This window comes from Nerophis ophidion, linkage group LG04, assembly GCF_033978795.1.
Source record: "Nerophis ophidion isolate RoL-2023_Sa linkage group LG04, RoL_Noph_v1.0, whole genome shotgun sequence".
Taxonomy (NCBI): domain Eukaryota; kingdom Metazoa; phylum Chordata; class Actinopteri; order Syngnathiformes; family Syngnathidae; genus Nerophis; species Nerophis ophidion.
This window is the reverse complement of record NC_084614.1, coordinates 69,234,890-69,259,889: the sequence shown is the minus strand read 5'-3', so window position 1 is coordinate 69,259,889 and position 25,000 is coordinate 69,234,890. Positions and strand designations below refer to the sequence as shown.

Here is a 25,000-nt window from a genome sequence, read left to right as displayed (position 1 = left end):
TAATAACCACTGCACAAGCACCAGCTCATTTGCCCTCCATAAGAAGAGTTCCCTTTTTGCTGGAGCGCAATAACTAAAAAAACCCCACAATATTTTAAGAATAAAACATTACTCTCACTGTCAATAATTATCCCTAAATATGCTTTGATATCTGACAGGGCATTTTCTCTGAGTTCTTGTGAGAATATTTCTCCAGTTTACTTTTACTGCGGCACTCACGCAAAAAAAACAAAAACATTTTTTGTCCTTTGTATGTATGTGTGTGTGTGTGTGTGTGCGTATTGTTAATTTACATGCTTTCGGCCCCGGCCAAATGTTTTAGCACCGAGTCAAAAAGTTCTGACACCGCTGTATTCAATCAACAAATTGCTGTAAAATTTAGTAGCTGGCGAGTTATTGTGTTGTAGAGAAAATCCCATATGTTTTCTAATTTTCCCAAGAGATCGCTAATATTTTGAAATGCAAATGTGGATGTTCTTCTGCGACACACAAAGGTGTAAGTGAAATCTCCTGATGTTTTTTGGTGCTAAATTTACCACTAGATCAGAGCGACAATAAACATTATGTTTAAATAACTTTGACTGCAAATTAATATTGCCTACAAATATCGGTTATCAGGTTCTTTGAATACTAATAATTGATATCGGTATCGGCCCTGAAAAAACACATTGTTAATTTGGATACGAAATAACAGTGGTTCTATGCGATGAGGTAGCAACTTGTCCAGGTTGTACCCCGCCTTCCGCCCGATTGTAGCTGAGATAGGCACCAGCGCCCCCCTTGTCCCCAAAGGGAATAAGCGGTAGTAAATGGATGGATGGATAGATCTATGGTCAACACGCCACCGTATGGGTCACTCTCTCCAAATGAGTTTTCTGAGACAATGTAGGAAATTAATCACATTCACACCTCCGCCCTGCGGGCGCAATCAGCGACTGTACATACAGCTTTGCAATTACTTGTTCAGGCGCTTTTCTCCGACTGAGGCAGAACCAGCTTTCTGAATGACACTGCAAGCTGGTGTGATGACCTTTATTAATAGAAGCATGTTTACCTTCCACAACCATCCGTTCTATTTCATATCAGGTCAACACGCCACAGTATGGGTCAGCAGTGTACCAAATGAGGTCAGGCAGGAGAGGAAGTGTGGCAAAAACCCTTACAATAACAGTTCGATTCAGAACATAGTTCATTGAGGAAAGCCTCAGGTTTTGATTAAACAGTCAAAAGCCAATGAAGGCCACCTCTTGTGAAATAAACCATTTTCAACTAAGAAAAGGTTCCCTTTAACAGAAATTCCTTAGTCAATGAAACACAACCACCAGGTGAATACCAACCCTGAAGTCACGGTCTTGCATGGCAGGGACAGCACGGCTCACTGGCCTGCCTCCAGAACAGCAGAAGCCATTGACGAAGCAACAGTTAGCCTGTTAAACGTTGCGAAGATCCGGGAAAAGGCCCAAACAGCTGCCGCACAAATGTCCTCCAAGGAAAGTCCCCTTAATGAGGGCCCAAGAGGCAAACATCCCTCTGGTGGAGTGGGGCACCACTCCCCTAGATGGAGAGATTCCAGCGCCATCATAGACCAGAGGCCTCGACAACCCAGCGGGCCAAACTTTGCTTGGAGAGAGCTTCGCCCAGCTTAGCTTTCCCATAGATCACAAATAATTGATAGATCTGATAAACAGGGTGTGTGCGATCAATGTATACCCTCTGGGGCCGGACTGGACAGACTAAGTGCAACTGGGCTGCCTCTGCAGATTTATAGAGAGTAGGATAAAAAGGCTCCAGAACCAAGGGTCTCTTCGGTAAAAAAGATGGTTTAGGCGGCTTATCCTCCTAACCCCAGACAAGACGGATATACAGATAGGGCATGCAATTCAGAAACTTGCTTCACTGAAAGCCATGGCAAGGAGAAAGGCTGTTTTGAGGTAAAGAAGCTTTGGCCCCATTTGGATAAAAGTTCAAAAGGAGGCTCCGACAGAGCCTGCAGCACTAACTGCAAATCCAATGATAAGACCATGTGGGACCTTGGTGACCGTATATGCCTAGCCCCCTTCGGAAAACAAAATAGCTAATAAGGGGCTGTGAGCCCACTGTCCTACTCTCAATAGGGATGTGATAATAGCCCTTCAGGTTGGATTCTGTTAGCCCTTTCCCCAGCAGTGACTGTAATAATAGGAAGATCCTCCACGTGCCACAGCAGACCGGGCTCCAGCTCTTTCCTGCACACTAGCAAAACAGTTTCCATCTTCTAGCATATTTTAAAATATATCATCCTGGTAGAGGGAGATCCGGCTGCATGTAGGGTAGCCATTTCAGCAGCATTCAAGCTGCAGGGTGATTTACAGATATGTAGTCTGTAAATTCCCGGGTGCTGGTGCCTGAGCGCCCCTTGAGCCTGTGACAGCTTGTTTAGCCAGTAGCCTCTGCAAAGTTGCCATCTATGGCTGATGATGGCAATCTGGGACCACAAGCAGAACCCTGGCCTCCATCATCCCCAACTTGGCCACAACACCTGGTATGAAGGGAAAGGGAGGAATACATAAAGCAGGCCCTGGGGCCACCGCCATGCAACAGCGTCCACCCCCAATAATCCAACCCGACCCGCTATTGGGTACCACAGTGGGTGGTCTCCAGTGAGGCAAATAGGTTTACCCGGGCGTCTTCAAATCAAGACCAAAAGTCTTCCACAATCTTTGGGTGAAGTTGCCATTCCCCTGGCCTGGGGCCACCCCTGGACAGGAGATCTGCTGCTACGTTCACCTCCTCCGGCAAGTGACTAGATTTCAGAGACACATCCTGTGCATGAGCCAAGAGAAAGAGATTGTGTGCCTGGTCATGCAGGGACCATGACTGCAGACATCCTTTGTGGTTGATGTTGGCAACCGCCGTCAACTTATTGGTCCGAACCAACACGTGCTTCCCCTGAATCACGGGGCGATAGTTCACCAAGGCTCGATACACTGCCTCCAGTTCAAGCAGATTAATATGAACCTCCCTCCAAAAGGGGTACACCGGACACTAGCCGGATGGTGCTACCATGGATCCCCCCCAGCCTGCGTCTGAGGTGCCTGTAGGGACGGCCACCTTTCAGCCCACTGTGGCCCAGGGCTGTGGCTCACCATGCAATTGCTGGGAGACAAATCAAAGACACAGGGGGTTCAGCTTGTGTCTGGCGAGCCAGCGGTGCCGCAGTTGCACATAAAGCAAACCCCAGGGGCAACACTTGGGAGGCTGCTGCCATGAGGTCCAACCGCCTCTGACCACAATTCACTGTTATGTGCTTGCCCGCATTTAAATGTGACAAGCTCTCCATCAGCACACCTTTCCTCTTCAAGGTTAGGATATCTCTCACTGAGGTTGAATCTATGACCAAACCCAGATATTCCACCGTCCTGGATGGAACAAGGCAACTCTTCTCCCTGTTGAAGGTCAGCCCCAGGTCCTCAAGGTGTTTCAACACTGTCGAGGTCTCGAGCCGGGTTTGTTCTATTGAGGAGCAATCCAAATAATCGTCCAGGTAATTCACAATATGAGAGGGGCTCGAGCCACCTACTCTCCTGGCACCATTGGATAGTTTCACGTAATCATGTCTCAATCTGAAAATCAGAAAAAGAGACTAAACAGGTGATTGCGCAGCAGTACATATAGGCTCTGATTGCAGGGCGTAGGTGTTAATGTGATTTATTTGCTACATTGTCTCCTGAAACAGAGAGAGTGACCTAGACGGTGGTGTGTTGACCTGATATGTAATAGAACTCAAAATTTTCGAGACCCACACATAACCTATACATCAGTGGCCTTGTGGTTAATGTCTGCCCTGAGATTGGTAGGTCGTGAGTTCAAACCCCGGCCGAGTCATACCAAAGACTATAAAAGTACCATTACTTCCCTGCTTTGCACTCCGTATAAGGATTGGAATTGGGGGTTAAATCACCAAATATGATTCCTGAGCGCGGCCCCCGCCGCTGCTCACTGCTCCCCTCACCTCCCAGGGGTTGAACAAGAGGATGGATCAAATGCAGAGGACACATTTCACCACACCTAGTGTGTGTGTGACATTCGTTGGCACTTTAACTTTAACTTGAATATTATGTATAGTTTTTATGTTAGCATTGTTGATTTGCATCCAAAATAACTGTTGATTAGGTCCAAAACTTGCATCTAATCAAATTCAAGTTTTTAGTCAAATAATATAAACATTGTTACACCCTGATAAAGTGTGAAAAAAATATAACCCGACGATTGGGTTTATGGTAAAAAAAAAAAAAAAAGATAATCCCTGTTAAAAACACACTACAGCCATAATGAGGTCACCTCTTTAAAGGCCTACTGAAATGAGATTTTCTTATTTAAACAGGAATAGCAGGTCCATTTTATGTGTCATACTTAATCATTTAGCGATATTGCCATATTTTTGCTGAAAGGATTTAGTAGAAAACATCGACGATAAAGTTCGCAACTTTTGGTCGCTAATAGAAAAGCCCTGCCTTTACCGGAAGTATGTGCGCATGACGTCATGAGTTGCAGGGCTTCACACATATTCACATTGTTTTTAATGGGAGCCACCAGCAGTAAGAGCAATTTGGACCGAGAAAGCGACAATTTCCCCATTAATTTGAGTGAGGATGAAAGATTCGTGAATTAAGATATTGATAATGAAGGAGTAGAAGGAAAAAAAAAAAAGCGGCGGCAAAGTGAGCGTTTTAGATGTAATTAGACACATTTACTAGGATAATTCTGGAAGATCCGTTATCTGCTTATTGTTTTAATAGTGTTTTAGTGCGATTTTAAAGATTGTAAAAGATTGTAAAGACATACCCCGAGGTCGGATGGGTGCGGTGAACACAAAGTGTCTCAGAGAGGACGACGAATAATCCAATGATTTCTCGGTAAGATATATATCACAATTACCCCATCCAAAAACATGCTGGTTGACGTAGAGAAAACATGTTCGCTTGACCGCTCCGCTTCACAACAAACAAAGAAACACCGGCTGTGTCTCGGTGCTAAAGACAGCTGCAATACACCGCTTTCCACCAACAGCATTGTTTTTTATAGTCTCCATTATTAAATGAACAAACTGCAAAAGAGTCAGCAACACAGATGTCCAAAATACTGGGTAATTATGCGGTCAAAGCAAACGACTTTTAGCCGCGAGTGGTGCAGCTGCTAATATTTTCTCACAGTCAGCGACGTCACGCGTACAGGTCATCATTCCGCAAATTTTCAACAAGAAACTCGCGGGAAATTTAAAATTGCAATTTAGTAAACTAAAAAGGCCGTATTGGCATGTGTTGCAATGTTAATATTTCATCATTGATATATAAACTATCAGACTGCGTGGTCGGTAGTAGTGGGTTTCAATAGGCCTTTAACATTCATAGTCCTATTTTCCTTAAAGGGGAACATTGTCACAATTTCAAAAGGGTTCAAAACAATAAAAATCAGTTCCCAGTGGCTTGTTGTATTTTTTGAAGTTTTTTTCAAAATTTTACCGGTCCCGGAATATCCCTAAAAAAAGCTTTAAATTTCTTGATTTTCGCTATTTGCGATGCGACTGTCCATTTCCCTGTGACGTCATACAGGGCTGCCAATACAAACAACATGGCGGTTACCACAGCAAGATATAGCGACATTAGCTCGGATTCGGACTCGGATTTCAGCGGCTTAAGCAATTCAACAGATTACGCATGTATTGAAACAGATGGTCGGAGAATGGAGGCGGATAGCGAAAACAAAATTGAAGAAGAAACTAAAGCTATTGAGCGAATAGCTATTGACGCCATTCGGCCATAGATACCTAATGAAGTGGCCCATAGCATGGCTGCCTTATTAGCATCGTCGGTAAAATGTGCGGACCAAACGATCAGGACTTTCGCATCTTGTGACACTGGAGCAACTTAAATCCGTCGATTGGTAAGTGTTTGTTCCGCATTAAATGTGGGTATGTAGTATCAAATGTACATACAGCTAGCGTAAATAGCATGTTAGCATCGATTAGCGTAGTATGTTAGCATCGATTAGCTGGCAGTCATGCCGTGACCAAATATGTCTGATTAGCACATAAGTCAACAACATCAACAAAACTCACCCTTGTGATTTCGTTGACTTAATTGTTGCAAATGTATCTGCAGGTTATCCATACATCTCTGTGCCATGTCTGTCTTAGCATCGCCGGTAAAATGTGCAGACACTCTGGCAAATTCAATGGGGGTCTGGCGGCAGATTTCTTGCCAGTGGTGCAACTTGAATCCCTCCCTGTTAGTGTTGTTACACCCTCCGACAACATACCGATGAGGCATGATGTCTCCAAGGTTCCAAAAAATAGTCGAAAAAACGGAAAATAACAGAGCTGAGACCCGGTGTTTGTAATGTGAAAATGAATACGGCGGGTGTGTTACCTCGGTGACGTCATCGCTAAAAGACCGATAAACAGAAAGGCGTTTAATTTGCCAAAATTCACCCATTTAGAGTTTGGAAATCGGTTAAAAAAATACATGGTCTTTTTTCTGCACCATCAAGGTATATATTGACGCTTACATAGGTTTGGTGATAATGTTCCCCTTTAATGTCGTTCTTTGTGTACGACACCACCATGAACTAAATGTTGCACCTTCTTGACCGGCTTGTGAAAAACCGGGACAAATCTTCACCCTGGCAGGCGTGCAAGCTTTTACTAGTTGTGTAGCACATAAACACATCTGGTTTAAGACTGGCAAAAACGCTCTTTTTTTTCATTTATTGTTGCGAGCGCGGCAAGCTCTGGGCTAAGTCACTGCTGGGCGCCTCTCTACCTCATTGAACTCTGGATTGAGCGTCTTCTTCTTCACAGCCGTCTTGTGCTTTGACTTTTTGTTCTCGTCAGGCTTCAGGTACCTGCAGGACAGAAAGGAGGGGAATTTAATGTAATCACGGTTCGAAGCAAAGGTCGCCTGCTGGGAAATCCGAGGCGTTTATAACCTCTCTGTGAGTGGACATAAAGGTGCGAATGTGTGTCAGTCACGGTTTTAACTGTTCCTCCAGCACAAGGACTCACGGAAACATGAAAGTAGCCAACTAACGAACAAAGAAGCAACGTTTGTTTTTGTTTTTTTACTTTTCTCAATTTCAATCACTACATTTTCTTTTTGCTTTTGTTTAATACATTCGGGTCTACTTTCGTCAATGAACCAGGAAGTCGCCTGCTAACATTCTCACAATTAACATTGTTTTTTCTTTTTGAATGAAAAATAGTGCGTTCCAGTTGTCTTACGTCGTCTTCTAAGAACCAGCAAGTGGCTTGCTAACGTACAAATGAACAATTAACTGTTTAAACTTGGTGAAGAATGCAATATTAATTATAATATTACGAACAATATTAATAAGAGAGATATTAATAATGATGATAATAAATATAAAGTTATAAATATTTTTTATGTAAAAAAATATTAAGAAAGATTATTTATAACAATTAGAATGTACTTTGTAATTACAATATTCATTCTGATATCAGTAATAGTGTTACAATTTTACGCTGAAAAAAACATGACAATGATGGAACCTTATTAATAAATGATACAGAATCGTATCATCTATGACAGTTGTACCCAAACTGCAGCCCACGCTTGTGTCCATAGACCTTTTTTTTTCTGGTGACGTAGATTCCCTTACCTGCTGTACATATTTATTTTACAAAAGAGAAGTGTGGGATACTTCTCTTGTAGCCTTATTTGTATTTGACTTTATTAAACGTTTGGATATTTCATGTTTGTGACTCAGCTGGACACTGCATGAGTGGAAAGAATATATATATATATGTATATATATATATATATATATATATATATGTATATACAGTATACATCTATGTAAATATACATAAATAGGTATATTTGTTTATATACGTGTATACAAACCCCGTTTCCATATGAGTTGGGAAATTGTGTTAGATGTAAATATAAACGGAATACAATGATTTGCAAATCATTTTTAAACAATATTCAGTTGAATATGTTACAAGGACAACATATTTGATGTTCAAACTGATGAACATTTTTTTTTGCAAATAATCATTAGCTTTAGAATGTTGCCAGCAACACGTGACAAAGAAGTGGGAAAAGGTGTCAATAAATACTGATAAAGTTGAGGAATGCTCATCAAACACTTATTTAGAACATCCCACAGGTGTGCAGGCTGATTTGGAACAGGTGGGTGCCATGATTGGGTATAAAAACAGCTTCCCAAAAAATGCTCAGTCTTTCACAAGAAAGGATGGGGCGAGGTACACCCCTTTGTCCACAACTGCATGAGCAAATAGTCAAACAGTTTAAGAACAACGTTTCTCAAAGTGCAATTGCAAGAAATTTAGGGATTTCAACATCTACTGTCCATAATATCATCAAAAGGTTCAGAGAATCTGGGGAAATCACTCCACGTAAGCGGCATGGCCGGAAACCAACATTGAATGACCGTGACCTTCGATCCCTCAGACGGCACTGTATCAAAAACCGACATCAATCTCTACAGGATATCACCACATGGTCTCAGGGACACTTCAGAAAACCACTGTCACTAAATGCAGTTCGTTGCTACATCTGTAAGTGGAAGTTAAAGCTCTAGTATGCAAAGCGAAAGCCATTTATCAACAACATCCAGAAACGCCGCCGGCTTCTCTGGGCCAGAGAGCATCGAAGATGGACTGATGCAAAGTGGAAAAGTGTTCTGTGGTCTGACAAGTCCACATTTCAAATTGTTTTTGAAAATATTCAACATTGTGTCATCCGGACCAAAAGGAAAGCGAACCATTCATACTGTTATCGACGCAAAGTTCAAAAGCCAGTATCTGTGATGGTATGGGGGTGCATTAGTGCCCAAGGCATGGGTAACTTACACATCTGTGAAGGCACCATTAATGCTGAAAGGTACATACAGGTTTTGGAACAACATATGCTGCCATCTAAGCACCGTCTTTTTCATGGACGCCCCTGCTTATTTCAGCAAGACAATGCCAAGCCACATTCAGCACCTGTTACTACAGTGTGGCTTCGTAAAAAAAGAGTGCAGGTACTTTCCTGTCCCGCCTGCAGTCCATACCGGTCTCCCATCGAAAATGTGTGGCGCATTATGAAGCGTAAAATACGACAGCGGAGACCCCGGACTGTTGAACGACTGAAGCTCTACATAAAACAAGAATGGGAAAGAATGCCACTTTCACAGCTTCAACAATTAGCCAACTACTTTGGCACGTGTTGCAGCCATGAAATTCAAAGTTAATTATTATTTGCAAAAAAATAAATAAAGTTTTTGAGTTTGAACATCAAATATCTTGTCTTTGTAGTGCATTCAATTGAATATGAGTTGAAAAGGATTTGCAAATCATTGTCTTAACCACTTAGCTATCCTGGGTCTGTGTATTCCGTTTATATTTACATCTAACACAATTTCCCATTTCATATGTAAACGTGGTTTGTGTGTGTGTATATATATATATATATATATATATATATATATATATATATATTAGACTGTACAACTCCTCTCTGGGGCGGGGGCTACAAGGATGACAGGGGATGCAAAACAATAACAGTGCAATACGTTTTCATAACATGGTCACTACTGCCTACTTTGTCTGGTTATATTCTTATTTTACTGTTATATTTTTATTCCCATTGTTGCTTTTTATTTTTTTATTCTCATTGTAATATTTCTCTATTTTGTTTCCATTTAAATGCCCATTATTTACCTTTTTTTTAAATTGATCTCAACTCTGTACACTGCTGCTGGAATTTAAATTTTCCTGAAGGAACTCTCCTGAAGGAATCAATAAAGTACTATCTATCTATCTATATACTTGTCTGTGTGTATACGGTGTATATATATATATATATACTTGTATTTACATATATATATATATGTATATATATATATATATATATATATACACATTTGTGTGTATTTACATACATATATATATATACACATATATATATATATGTATGTATATATATATATATATATATATATATACTTGTGTTTATTTACATATATATATATATATATATATATATATATATATATATATATATATATATATATACGTGTATACATATGTGTATAAATATACAGATACGTGTGTGTGTGTTTTTGTACATAATAATAATAATAGTGGATTAGATTTATAAAAAGAGCGAGCTTTTCTATTGTTGGATACTCAAAGCGCTCACAGAGAAGTGGGAACCCATCATTCATTCACACCTGGTGGTGGTAAGCTACATCAGTAGCCACAGCTGCCCTGGGGTAGACTGACGGAAGCGTGGCTGCCAGTTTGCACCTCCACCCCCTCCGACCACCACCTATCATTCGTTCATCATCCATTCACCAGTGTGAGCGGCACCGGGGGCAAGGGTGAAGTGTCCTGCCCAAGGACACAACGGCAGCGATTTGGATGTCAATAGGTGGGAAGCGAACCTGCAACCCTCAGGTTTCTGGCACGGCCGCTCTACCCACTACGCCATGCCGCCCCCTTCTATAGAGAAAGAAATAGAGAGAGAGAGAGAGAGAGAGGGAGAGAGAGAGACTGACTGTCCATCCATCATCTTCCGCTTATCCGAGGTCGGGTCGTGGGGGCAGCAGCCTAAGCAGGGAAGCCCAGACTTCCCTCTCACCAGCCACTTCGTCTAGCTCTTCCCGGGGGGATCCCGAGGCGTTCCCAGGCCAGCCGGGAGACATAGTCTTCCCAACGTGTCCTGGGTCTTCCCCGTGGTCTCCTACCGGCTGGACGTGCCCTAAACACCTCCCTAGGGAGGCGTTCGGGTGGCATCCTGACCAGATGCCCGAACCACCTCATCTGGCTCCTCTCGATGTGGAGGAGCAGCAGCTTTACTTTGAGACTGACTGGCACCCAGCCAAATTATTTTAACCCAATGTGGTCCCCGAGTCAAAAATTTTGGGGACCCCTGACCAGTCACATAATCATTAACTTAAGTCAATTGAATTTGATGAATTATATATTCATGTGAAACTTGTTGATTGATTGATTGATTTACTTAATTGGCTGTTACAGTTTGAGTACAGCAAGTTAACGTGGTAACGATTAGAGAGAAACCGAAAAGGGGAAGGCCTAAAAAGGCTACAAATACCAAAAATTATGAATAAAAAAATAATAGTGGTAATAATATAAAAAAATATTATCAAAAACAATCATGATGCTGTAAAATTGTACATGTCATGAGTACAGTACAACAATGAAATGCCTCATTCAGTATGATAGAGTCCAAACTGTTGTGTTGTTCCGTCCACTAGAGGGAGCTGTGGTTCAGCCCTTCTTCCAACACAAAATATTGTCTGTTGTTCAGCCATCCTTTTTACATGACAAGTTTTCATGTGCGGTATCTCGACGCTGCCAGCCATTCCTGTATTTTCTCCCTCTTCTTTACGGCCCCACGCAGATTTTAAATTTGGCCTGCGAGCGTCCCCCTTGAAGCTTTTTTTGGTGAGGATAGGTGGACGGCGGATGTAATTGCTGTGGACGGCGGATGTAATTGCTGTGGCCTAATGAAGCGGCTTACCCTCCGGCAGAGCGAGCGAGAGAGAGAGAGAGAGAGTGACTTTCGAATGACTTCATATTTCGCAGCAGTAGGAAATAATGTGAAGGGACTCGGTCTGTTCCAGTGTCAAACTGTCATACAAGTGTAAAAAGAAGTCTATCGCCTTAAATCACATTTTTGGAAATTATAGTTATGTTTGATCTTGTGTGCTTGGGAGGCGAGTCTTTTCACATTAGGACAAAACAAAGACGTGTGTGTCATTTGTCAGGCTAAGTCCCACTTCCTGTTTTATGGTTACCATCACACTCCACCTGAATAAATACGTCTGATATTCTGTACATTCGGGATTGGCGGGATTTCCCTTGACAAATCCCCAAAATTTCCAGATTTACCAGAATTCCAGGTTTTCCGGGACATTTTTCCCATTTAAAATGAACTGTCCATTTTTCACATTTTCCCCGGTTCCACATTTTCCCAGGGATTCAAACCATTCCACCTTCAACATATTTCACTTATCCTGGATATTCAAATTTCTAATTATTTCAAGTTAAAAAAATTCCATGAATTCCCAGAATTCACATTTTTTCAAACCCTTTTTTTTCTGGCGAATACTCCTCCCACATTTTTCAACCCATTTCAACCGTTTTACGTCAAATAATTCCTCTTAATCAGGACAAAAAACATCTGTTGTTTTTTGAACTGGAAAAATCCCCCAAATTCCAGGAATTCCTTAATACCATTTCTCAATTAGAATTGTAAGTACTTCGATATTTCTCGACCGATTTAAAAAATTCCGACACCAACCATTTCAACTCATTCAAGCCTTTTTAAATTTTTTCAAAAAATTCCCGCTTTTCTCAAAATTCCCAAAGTTCTGTTGAAATTCCCATTGAAAAGAATGGGACATTTTTCAAAGTTCCACAACTCCCACATTGATTGATTGATTGATTGAAACTTTTATTAGTAGATTGCACAGTACAGTACATATTCCGTACAATTGACCACTAAATGGTAACACCCGAATGAGTTTTTCAACTTGTTTAAGTCGGAGTCCACGTTAATCAATTCATGGTAATTTTTCATCCCATTCAAACCGTTTCAATTCCAAAATATTTAGCCTGTTCAAAATTGTGTGCTCACCTTCAACAATCAAAATAAATTCCTGGGTTTCGAAGAATTGCCAGTTTTCTGGGACATTTTCCCCCTTCAAAATGAATTGTAAATTTTTCAAATTTTCCCCAAGGATTTAAACCATTCCACCTTCAACATATTTCACTCATCCTAGACCAGTGGTTACTGTGAGATTTGTTCTCCCGGGATGCAAACAGACTTTTACGGACAAGGTTTCCAGGTAGGAACATAATTTAGTAACTCAAAAAATCTTGGCAGGGCATGAGGTAAACAAAACAAACTATGGTGGGGAACAAACATAAAACTGTGGCATGAAACAAACAAACATAAATTATGGCTTCGAACAAACACCAAATTCTGGAATGAAAAAAACAAGACTTACGTGGACACGGCATGAATCGAGCAACACAAACTGTGGTATCGCATGAAAACAAGCAATGATGCCAGGCCGACTGACTGGCAAAGACAGGCTTAAATAAGGGTCTTCATTAGAAACAGGTGCGCCGTTCGAACACCAGAGGCAGGTGAAAATCATAAGTCGGCATGGTAACCAAACAAAACAAGGGAGCGCAAACAGGAACTAAGAGTCCAAAAACTAATAAAAAAAATAACAAAAACCTGATCCAGACCACAGATCATGACACAATTAAGTCTTTGTTGCTTGGAATATGTTCCCTGTACTAAAGTGTTACCAAAAACATATAACTTTGTCTTAAATTTAAAAAAACAAAACATTTTATTTTACACTAAAGAAGGGTTCGGTGAATGCGCATATGAAACTGGTGGGGTTTGGTACCTCCAATAAGGTTAAGAAGCACTGTCCTAGACATTCAAATTATGATTTTTTCAAATTCAGAAACAATTCCAGGAATTCCCAGAATTCACGTTTTTTTTTCAAACCCTTATTTCACCCTTTTTCCTGGCGACTACTACTCCCACATTTGTCAACCCATTTCAACCGTTCCACCGTCAAATCTTTCCTCTTAATCAGGACAAAAAAACAAAGTAGCTTTTTGAAATTGAAAAATTCCCGGTTTTAAAAAATTCCAACACCGACCATTTGAAGTCATTCAGAACATTCAAATCTTTTAACACTTTACCCCCAAATTCCCGCTTTCCCCAAAATTCCCAAATTTCCATTGAAAATTCCATTGAAAAGAAAGGGACACATCAAAGTTCCACAACCCCCACATTTTTCATCCCATTCAAACTGTTTCAATTCCAAAATATTCAGCCTGTTCAAAATTGTATGCTCACCTTAAAAATTTTCAAAAAATTCCCGGATTTCTAAAGATTCCCTTTTTTCAAACCCTTTTTTCTGTCGACGACTCCTCCCACATTTTTCAACGCTTTTAAACCATTGCATCAAATGATTCGTCTTAATCAGGACAAAAAAAAAAGTTATGTTTCGTGTACTGGAAAAATTCTCGGTTTTCCCAAAATTCTAGGAATTTCTCAATACCATTCCTCGATTAAAAATGTTAGTACTTCAACATTTCTTGACCGATTTGAAAAATTCCAACCCGACCATTTCAACTCATTCAAAACATTCAAGTCTTTTTAGAATTTCCCCAAAAATTACCGCTTTTCCCGAAATTCCCCAAATTTTATTGTAAATTCCCATTGAAATCAATTCTTCAAAGTTCAAAATTCCAACTGTTCCAACTTCAAAATATTGATCCTGTTTGGAAATTGTGTGCTCTACTTCAACAATTCTAAAAGAATTCCAGGATTTCCCATAATTCCTTTTTTTTAATTTAATTTTCCCCATTCAAAATTAATAGTCCATTTTTCAAACTTCCACAATTGCTATATTCTTCAACCCATTCCAACCATTCCAACATCAACACATTCAACTCATCCTAAATTTTCAAAGTACCATTTTCCACATTCAACAAATTTCCAGGAATTCCTGTTTTTTTTTTTTTGTTTTAACCCTATTTCCAACATTTTTCGTTTGACTACTCCTTTTACGTTTTTCATCCCATTTCAACTGTTCCACCATCAAAACATTTTTCTTAGTCAGGACTAAAAAAATAGTTTGTTTAGGAACTATAAAGATTCCCGGTTTTACCGAATTCCCAGGAATTCCATCATACCATTTCTCAATCAAAAAACTGTTACTACTTCACCATTTCTTGACCGATTTAAACAATTCTAACACCATACAGGACAGTCATGCTCCTAATCATTTTCATGAAAAAAATCCCGCTTTTCACAAATTTCCAAGAAGTTCCCATTGAAATGAATTTTTCAACCTATTCAAACCGATCCAACATGATACCTAATCAGTGGCCTAGTGGTTAGAGTGTCCACTCTGAGATCTGTAGGTTGTGAGTTCAAACCCCAGCCGAGTCATACTAAAGGCTATACAAATGGGACCCATTGCCTCCCTGCTTGGCACTCAGCATCAAGGGTTAGAATTGGGGGTTAAATCACCATAAATAAGTCCCGGGCGCGGCACCGCTGCTGCCCACTGCTCCCCTCACTTCCCAGGGGGTGATCAAGGGGATGGGTCAAATGCAGAGGACAAATTTCACCACACCAAGTGTGTGTGTGACAATCATTGGTACTTTACCACATTCCACTCATCCTGGACTTTCAAACAAACACTTTCCCCAGGTTTCAAACCAAATTCCGGTTTGATTGGAAATTCAAACTCTCTAACATTCAAACCATTCCAATTTTCAATATGGAATGCACTCCCAACAGGTGTAAAAGTAAGTGCATCCCTATCCTTCGTCAAAACCTCACTAAAAGAACACCTCCAGGTAACTACAACCCTAGACTAACACCCTCCCATTCATTCAGGAATTGCCTCATCTAGTTTTCCGGCATGACATATTTTTTAACCTTCTCTATTTTATAATAAAATGTAATATTTAGCCTGTTCTGTAATTGTGTACTATCAACCAGAGTAGGTTAAAAAAATAATATACTGTAGCGATGGTAATATTGTGTAGTGACACATCGTTGTAATAGTACTGCTAAGTTACAATACACAGGTCAATAATTGATAACACCACTGATTTTAATTCAGTGTTATTTTTTCAGCAATATCTATATATATTTTTAAAAGTCCCACTAAACTTTTTGGGAGTCCATTCATATAAGTGTTAAAAATTAGTCATGCAATTTCTATGTTTATGTCGCTTATGTCTCATCTAGATCAACTTCAGATCTATAAAGTCCATTTTAACTTTTTAATTGTTTATTTTTGTTTGTTTTAGGCTCAAATTGTCAAAGAAAACTTAGTTTTTTAAATGGTAAACACACAAAATATGCAATATTTCCCTCCAATCAATATTTCAAAGCGGAATTTTTAAAGTGAAGTATTTTCAGCCTTAAACAGGTCAAACATTCACAACATTGATATTGATTCATAATTTGACAGTTTTAAGTTGGACCCCGACTTAAACAAGTTGAAAAGCTTATTCGGGTGTTACCATTTAATGGTCAGTTGTACGGAATATGTACTGAACTGTGCAATCTGCTAATAAAAGTATCAATCAATCAATCAATCAATCAATCAAAAAATAATAAAGGTGTGAGGCTTGTGTGGCATAACTTGAGGTAAGATATAAAGTATTTAATTAACGAATAATAGGCTAAGGAACAAAAACACTGGTGCTAACAGAAAGGTAAACAAATGGCGCTAGCATGGAGGCTAGGAATATGAACAGAAACACTATACTTGGCACGAAGGCACAAAAAGGGAAAAACAAAACAACTAGCATGAAAGCTAGGAACAAAATAAAGCTTAGCGTGGAAGCTAGCGAGAAAGAGCGTGAAAAAACAAGTCATCAGCAGTTGCGTGAAAGAAAACTAGAGTCCGACAATGAATGACGAAAAGGGGCAAGCTTAAATAAGGGAGGTGATAACGAGAAACAGGTGGGCGTAGAAAGTAAGGAGCAGGTGAACTAATAAGCTACCATGGTGACAGAATAAACAGAAAATAAGGAAGGGACGGCGTGGCGCAGTGGGGAGAGTGGCCGTGCGCAACCCGAGCGTCCCTGGTTCAATTCCCACCTAGTACCAACCTCGTCACGTCCGTTGTGTCCTGAGTAAGACACTTCACCCTTGCTCCTGATGGGTGCTGGTTGGCGCCTTGCATGGCAGCTCCCTCCATCAGTGTGTGAATGTGTGTGTGAATGGGTAAATGTGGAAGTAGTGTCAAAGCGCTTTGAGTACCTTGAAGGTAGAAAAGCGCTAAACAAGTACAACCCATTTATTTATTTATTTAAGTCCAAACAACAGAATGTGATACAACAATGGAACAAAACGAAAATATAAAATGATCCGGCTATCGGATCACAACAAAAGGCCCACTAAAAGTCCTAGGGATCCAAAAGGGTCCCATTCATAGAAGTTTTAAAAATAAAAAATTCATTTTATTTAACTTTCAACGCCTAAATTTTTAGATCAACTTCATATCTTTCCGTCCATTTCAAATTTTTACTAGTTTTTCATATTTTTTTTTTTTTTTTTTTTGCCCTCATTGTCAAAGAAAACTTAGTTTTTTATTTGGCAAAAACACATTTATGCAATATTTTACATCCAAAAATGATGTGAATTAATTGGAGTCTTAATTAGGTCAATAATTCATAACACCACTGATTTTATTTCAGTATTATTTTTGAGCGATATCTGTATATATCAGTGGTTCTTAACCTTGTTGGAGGTATCAAACCCACCAGTTTCATATGCACATTCACCGAACCCTTCTTTAGTGAACAATAAAACGTTTTTTTTTTTTCAAATTCAAGACAAAGTTATATGTTTTTGGTAACACTTCAGTATGGGGAACTTTTTCTAAGTAAGAAAGACTTAATTTAGAGTTATTTGGACACTATGGGAACATATTCGAAGTAATAAAGACTTCATTCAGAGTTATTTGGACACTATGGGAACATATTCGAAGTAATAAAGACTTCATTCAGAGTTATTTGGACACTATGGGAACATATTCGAAGTAATAAAGACTTCATTTAGAGTTATTTGGACACTATGGGAACATGTCGAAGTAATAAAGACTTCATTTAGAGTTATTTGGTTAGGGTTAGAGGGTTAGGGTTATAATGCCGAATAAGGCATTAATAAGTACTTAATAATGACTAGTTAAGAGCCAATATGTTACTAACTTGCATGTTAATAAGCAACTAATTAATGATGAATATGTTTCCCTTACTAATGTTTTACCATGTTTTTTTTTTTTTTTTACTGGTGCACAAAATGAACCGTGCATGAACATCACCTTGTTCAAACAACAAAACCAACTCAAAACAAATTACACACCTGCAAATCAGTCAGCTGTTGCCGTATCCGTAATACGCCGAGAGGTAGAAGTTTGTATTTACAAAGAGTCGGGTGTGTTTTGACCTCCGCCGAACCCCTGAGGCCGACTCACCGAACCCCTAGGGTTCAATCGAACCCAGGTTAAGAACCACTGGTATATATTTTTAAAAGTCCCACTAAACCATGGGTGACAAACTCTGGCCCGCGGGCCAAATCTGGCCCGCCGTGTAATTTAATTTGGCCCTTGAGGCAATATCAATTTAGCATTAGAGCTGGCCCGCCGGTGTTATACAGCGTCGGTGCCGCTGTAACACCGCAATCACCGCTAATCCTCATACTTGCCAACCCTGCTAATTTTCCCGGTAGACTCCCGAAGTTCAGTAGCCCTCCCAAAAATCTCCCGGGGCAACCATTCTCCCGAATTTCTACCGATTTCCACCTGGACAACTCTATTTGGGGCGTGCATTTAAGGCACTGCCTTTAGCGTTCTCTACAACCTGTCGTCACGTCCGCTTTTCCTCCATACTAACAGTGTGTCACATCATATTTGTGGCTTTTACACACACACACACACACACACACACACACACACACACACACACACACACACACACACAAGTGAATGCAGGCATACTCGGTCAGCAGCCATACATGTCACACTGAGGGTGGCCGTATAAACAACTTTAGCACTGTTACAAATATGCGCCACACTGTGAACCCACACCAAACAAGAATGACAAACACATTTCGGGTGAACATCCGCACCGTAACACAACAGAACAAATACCCAGAATCCCTTGCAGCACTAACTCTTCCGGGAAACTTCCAGCAAACTGACCAATAATTAAGGTTTTATTCATGCATTTTCTCTTGCTACTTCAAGGCTTGAATGTTTGGTTCATTCATTATTGTTATTTTATTTTCAAATGTATTATTAGCCTGTTGATATTTACCTCAGAAGATTGCGAATAGAAAAAAAGGCATAACATTTTTACTTAAATTTTGTTTGATATGCCATTGATATTTTTTTAATTATTATTATTATTATTTGAAACTGGATTTTGCATGTCACTAAAGTTATATAAGCTTTGCTTGTTCAATATTTAATGCAAACCTTGGGTCCCTATTAAAAGGTTAATTTGTTCAACCTTGGCCCATGGCTTTGTCCAGTTCAAAATTTTGGCCCACTCTGTATTTGTGTTTGACACCCCTGCACTAAACTGTAGCGATGGTAATATTATGTAGTGACACATTGTTGTAAAAAGTACTGCTAAGTTACAGTACGACACCACACTTACTCATGTGTTGGCAACACACGACAGACATCAAAATAAACTCTTCCTATCGCTTCAGCCAGTAAAGGTATAATCTTTTATTCGTTGTTGTGTCCTTCAAGCTCCACAGAGATTTTTTTTTTCACACCCTAAAACTGTTGGAAAAATCGTCGCCAGACCCTCGCTTCTCTCCAAGCGCCTTTGTTCTGGAGGTGTGCACAGCGGTGTTGGAAATTAATTGCACTTTCATTGCTCAGCCGGATAAAAGACGAGGGGAAATGCTCAGGTGCGATAATATATATATATATATATATATGTATATATATATATATATATATGATTGTCCTTCAAATTGCATCTGCGTGCGGCGTCTCAGCTTTTATGCTGCGCTGATAATTACAGGTACTCTTGCCTCTTTTCAGAAAAAAAAAACCCCATCTGCTAATCCATGGCAGTGCATTGTGCGCGGACTAAAAATACATTTATTATGACTGGTTTGCACCTCGGCATTGAGAAATGTGTTTGGAAGAACGTGAGTCACGCGCTAGAAGTGACTCTCTTCAATGTATTCCATGTTCGGTCGTTTTTTGTTTTTTTTCACGTAGATGTGCTAACTTGGTCTATGGAATCCTTTTTCTTACGTGCGCTCGCTGTAATGTCAGGACACGCAATACAAAAGCCGAGTCTAAATTTCTGCCTTTATGACGATCCATCTGTCCATCCGTCCATCTAATTCCGCTTTTCCGAGGTCGGGTCGCGGGGGAAGCAGCCTAAGCGGGGATGCCCAGACTTCCCTCTCCCCAGCCACTTCGCCGGAACAGTTCTCGTGTCTCAGGATAAGGACGCTCATGATCAGAGACATACGGTGGCGTAAGCGATTCTAGTGCCGTAGGGAGTAACATGTTGTGTGTGTTGGTTGAGCCATCAAAACGGCAGTGAAAAAAGTCCGAGGTAAGGCAACCAGTTCTCGTGCCTCACGATAGGGGGCGGTCATGATCCCAGACATAGTCGTGCGCATAATCACGTTTCTTCAAACATAAATCAACGTTGTTGCCCTATGGTAAACTGGGTAACACATGGCATACTGACAAAGCTTAAACCATTGTTACTATAACAATCTACAAGATTAATATATGTTGTCTCTCTCTCTTTCCCCGCCATCTTTTGGTATTCTTTTTTCTTTATCTTTCTAGTTATTTTGTATACGTATTGTTTAATTTGAACAACTGTATTGTTGATAATAGAGGTAAACTATTGGTATTGTTCATGATCAGTAGCGCTTTTTCTATGTGTATTTGTATTGCTCCAGTTGTAGTGTAAACATGCTCATTGTCATTTCTATATTATTTATTTCACTAACTGTTTCTTTGCTATCACTTTTATGATCATATTTGTACATATCGTATGTGCTGGTGTTGTTCTATTGTTGTGTTTGCTGTTGTTTTTGTCTCTCTGTCTGATCCCCCTCTTATACCCACAAGTTCCCCCTCTGTCTTCCTTTTTTCCCTTTTCTATCCCCTCCTGCACCAAATGATAATATGAATACATTTAATAAAGTCAAATTCAAATAAGGCAACAAGAGAAGTATCCTACACTTCTCTTTTGTAAAGTAAATCAGAACAGCCGATATGGACATCTACATCAACTATATGATTTGCCTGAGAAGCTGGACAAGACAGAAAAAAAAAAAAAAGACATAGCGAGTAAGTGGCGCAGCGACTTATTTTTTCCGTCTCGTGCAGCCCGACTTTCAACATGGATGACTACATTTCCGTACTTAAACAGTTTTCTAAAGTGGACTTTCAAGCGAAGCAGGAGATCATTAGTAAAGGAAGACCATCGCCGAAGCTGAATGGTTTGTTTCAATCAGCAGGACGGAAAGTTACTCGCTCTTTCCAAACGGAGTGGTACACGTGAAAAGACTGGCTTTGTGGATATTCTGCAAGAAACCGCCTTTTCTGCTTTCCTGGCCTTCTTTTTTTCAACCTGTGGAACTGTGTGGACTCAAATGGGATTTTGTGACCTAAAGAATTTGCAAAGAAGCCTCACCAAACATGAGCGCTCGGACGCTCATATTCAAAGCTCGATTGCGCTAAAAACGTTTGGTATTACGAGGAGTGACTTCAATCAATCAATCATCCATCCATCTTCTTCCGCGTATCCGAGGTCGGGTCGCGGGGGCAACAGCCTAAGCAGGGAAACCCAGACTTCCCTCTTCCCAGCCACTTCGTCTGGCTGTTCCCAGGGGATACCGAGGCGTTCCCAGGTCAGCCGGGAGACATAGTCTTCCCAACGTGTCCTGGGTCTTCCCCGTGGCCTCCTACCGGTTGGACGTGCCCTAAACACCTCCCTAGGGAGGCGTTCGGGTGGCATCCGGACCAGATGCCCGAACCACCTCATCTGGCTCCTCTCGATGTGAAGGAGCAGCGGCTTTACTTTGAGTCCCTCCCGGATGGCAGAGCTTCTCACCCTATCTCTAAGGGAGAGCCCCGCCACACGGCGGAGGAAACTCATTTCGGCCGCTTGTACCCGTGATCTTATCCTTTCGGTCATGACCCAAAGCTCATGACCATAGGTGAGGATGGGAACGTAGATCGACCGGTAAATTGAGAGGTTTGCCTTAAGGCTCAGCTCCTTCTTCACCACAACGGATCGGTTCAACGTCTGCATTACTGAAGACGCCGCACCAATCCGCCTGTCGATCTCACGATCCACTCTTCCCCCACTCGTGAACAAGACTCCTAGGTACTTGATCTCCTCCACTTGGGGCAGGCTCTCCTCCCCAACCTGGAGATGGCATTCCACCCTTTTCCGGGCGAGAACCATGGACTCGGACTTGGAGGTGCTTATTCTCATTCCGGTCGCTTCACACTCGGCTGCGAACCGATCCAGTGAGAGCTGAAGATCCCGGTCAGATGAAGCCATCAGGACCACATCATCTGCAAAAAGCAGAGACCTAATTCTGCGTTCACCAAACCGGAACCCCTCAACGCCTTGACTGCGCCTGGAAATTCTGTCAATCAATCAATGTTTATTTATATAGTCCTAAATCACAAATGTCTCAAAGGACTGTACAAACCACTACGACTACGACATCCTCGGAAGAACCCACATAAGGGCAAGGAGAACTCACACCCAGTGGGACGCCAGTGACAATGATGACTATGAGAACCTTGGAGAGGACCTCATATGTGGGCAACCCCTCCCGCGGGGACCGAAACCAATGGATGTCGAGCGGGTCTAACATCAGTGTCCACAATGCTAAAGTAGAAGAGAAACAAGCGTTTTTAAAAGATGTCATCAATGCGACCTGCTTCCTTGCCAAACAGCAGCTCGCATTTCGTGGAAATAATGAGAGTAGGAGCTCTGCTAATCGCGGCAACTACGTTGAACTCTTATAAGACTTTTAAAACTGAAGGAAGTGAAGGAGGACTTTTACCAGAAAGTGACAGCTGTTTTCATCCAGAAGCATGGACTTGGATTTAATTGAAATATTTATTTCAAACCTGCACAATACAACTAAACACAGATTTTTTTTTTTTTTTTTTTTTTTACATGTTGGCAAAGATATTTATGCAAGGCTTGAAAAGGGGTTGGATGAAGCAGATGCTTATAATAACCCAACTCCTCGCACTCATTCCACATTTAACATAAACAATATAATACAAGAACAAAACTCTATAAACAAGAAAAACTCCTGTACACTAACAATACTATGAGACAAGACAAGACGAGACAAAACACACACGCACACGAACACACACACGGGGGCCCAAACACTCCCCGACCATACACCTCTCTCCCATCGCTCTGTGCTGAGGGCATCACTCTCTTTCCTCCTCGTACTTCTTCAGTACTTCTTTTTTAAACAGTGTTTTAATAATTCATTTATAAGGTAAGACGGCGATAACATTATTTGTGTTTCGTTTTTAATGAAACGCACATTTTGTGGGCCACAGTTTGTGTGTGTAAAGAATGCAGAAATGAAAAATAACCCGTAAACCGCTGCCATACTGTATATTTGTAAATCTGATTCTGATTACGTCATTACCTCACCGGCTATAAAACCTCACCGCACGTCACTGGTAGGGAGGCGTTCGGGTGGCATCCTGACCAGATGTCCGAACCACCTAATCAGATTCTTCACGATCATCATGCTTATTTTGGGCTGTTTGTGACCGCCGCCAGACTGGCACAAGACATTGAAACAACGTTGAGAACTTGTTGAATTAAGTCCATACGCTGAGCCACTCAAACATAACGTTGATAATAATAATAATAACAATAATGGATTAGATTTATATCGCGCTTTTCCATTGTTAGATACTCAAAGCGCTCACATAGAAGTGGGACTCAACATTCATTCACACCTGGTGGTGGTAAGTTACATCAGTAGCCACAGCTGCCCTGGGGTAGACTGACGGAAGCGTGGCTGCCAGTTTGCGCCTACGGCCCCTCCGACCACCACGAGTTGAGTTTATACCAAAATGGATACATGGATGATACAGCAGAGGATTGGGAGAATGTCATGTGGTCGGATGAAACCAAAATATAACTTTTTGGTATAAACTCATCTCGTTGTGTTTGGAGGAAGAAGAATACTGAGTTGCATCCCAAGAACACCATACCTACTGTGAAGCATGGGGGTGGAAACATCATGCTTTGGGGCTGTTTTTCTGCTAAGGGGACGGGACGATTGATCCGTGTTAAGGAAAGAATGAATGGGGCCATGTATCGTGAGATTTTGAGCCAAAACCTCCTTCCATCAGTGAGAGCTGTGAATGGTTGACCAAATACTTATTTTCCACCATAATTTACAAATAAACTCTTTAAAATTCCTACAATGTGAATTCCTGAATTTTTTTTTCACATTCTGTCTCTCACAGTTGAAGTGTACCTATGATGAAAATTAGAGACCTCTGTCATCATTTTAAGTGGGAGAATTTGCACAATCGGTGGCTGACTAAATACTTTTTTGCCCCACTGTATCTAAATGTCATTTTCAGTGTTCCAAATGAGAAAAAAAAACTAATCCATGACCTTTGACCACAGTCCTCCTGGTGGAGGAAAGTGTCCCTATACTTGTTTGTACGTCTTGTCCCCTGTTGTTGCCAGGCAGACTCACGTTTTAACGTAGGGGTCGGAGAAGCCGTTGGCGTCCATGGCGGCCAGATGAGCGCAGCGAATGATGCCCACCACCAGGCAGGACTTCTGGGTGTTGTACTTGAGGGAAATCATGATGCGTCCTCGCTCCTCCAGCGACTTGTCCTCCGTCTTGTTAACCTGCGGTGGAGGATAAAAGCCACGTTAATGAATTGAGCTTTTTTTTTTGTTTTTTTTTGTTCAGCCAGCGCAGGTGTCGCCTCCCACACGCTCTTGTGCATTTTTTAATTAGCTGGCGCCGCATTCGGAAGGCAATCAAAGCTCATAAACATAAAAAGTCAGCCCAGACGCTGGCTCGACGAGGTATTTTTTTTTTTAATCAACCGAACACTGCATAATGCCATCGGCGCATTAGTTAATAACTCCATTAGGCTTTTGCCATTACTACGGTACTTTACTTTAAGTCACCATCGCAACACTCTAAAGCGGAGGTGTCCCAACTTTTGAAAGCTGCACACTGAAAAATCAAGGCATGCGGGGGACATTTTGATTTTTTTAATTTTCACAATCAATACAATATATGTATTTCTTTTCCACCTTTAATTTAGTCCCAGGGACTTGAAAGGGTCTCAGTCAAATTTAAAGAAAAATGTGTGTGTATATATA

General features: G+C 40.9%; 1 protein-coding gene across 3 annotated transcripts in view; it reads right to left on the bottom strand.

Annotated features, from left to right (window-relative positions):
* Positions 1-25,000, bottom strand: part of doc2b (double C2-like domains, beta) — a 307,871-nt gene that overhangs the window by 9,074 nt on the left and 273,797 nt on the right. For all 3 annotated transcript variants that reach the window (XM_061898885.1, XM_061898884.1, XM_061898887.1), the window contains 2 exons: positions 24,357-24,514; positions 6,801-6,882 (listed from right to left, as the gene is read on the bottom strand). In XM_061898885.1, coding sequence (XP_061754869.1) covers positions 6,801-6,882; positions 24,357-24,514 — 240 coding nt within the window. The remainder of the gene's footprint in view (positions 1-6,800; positions 6,883-24,356; positions 24,515-25,000) is intronic.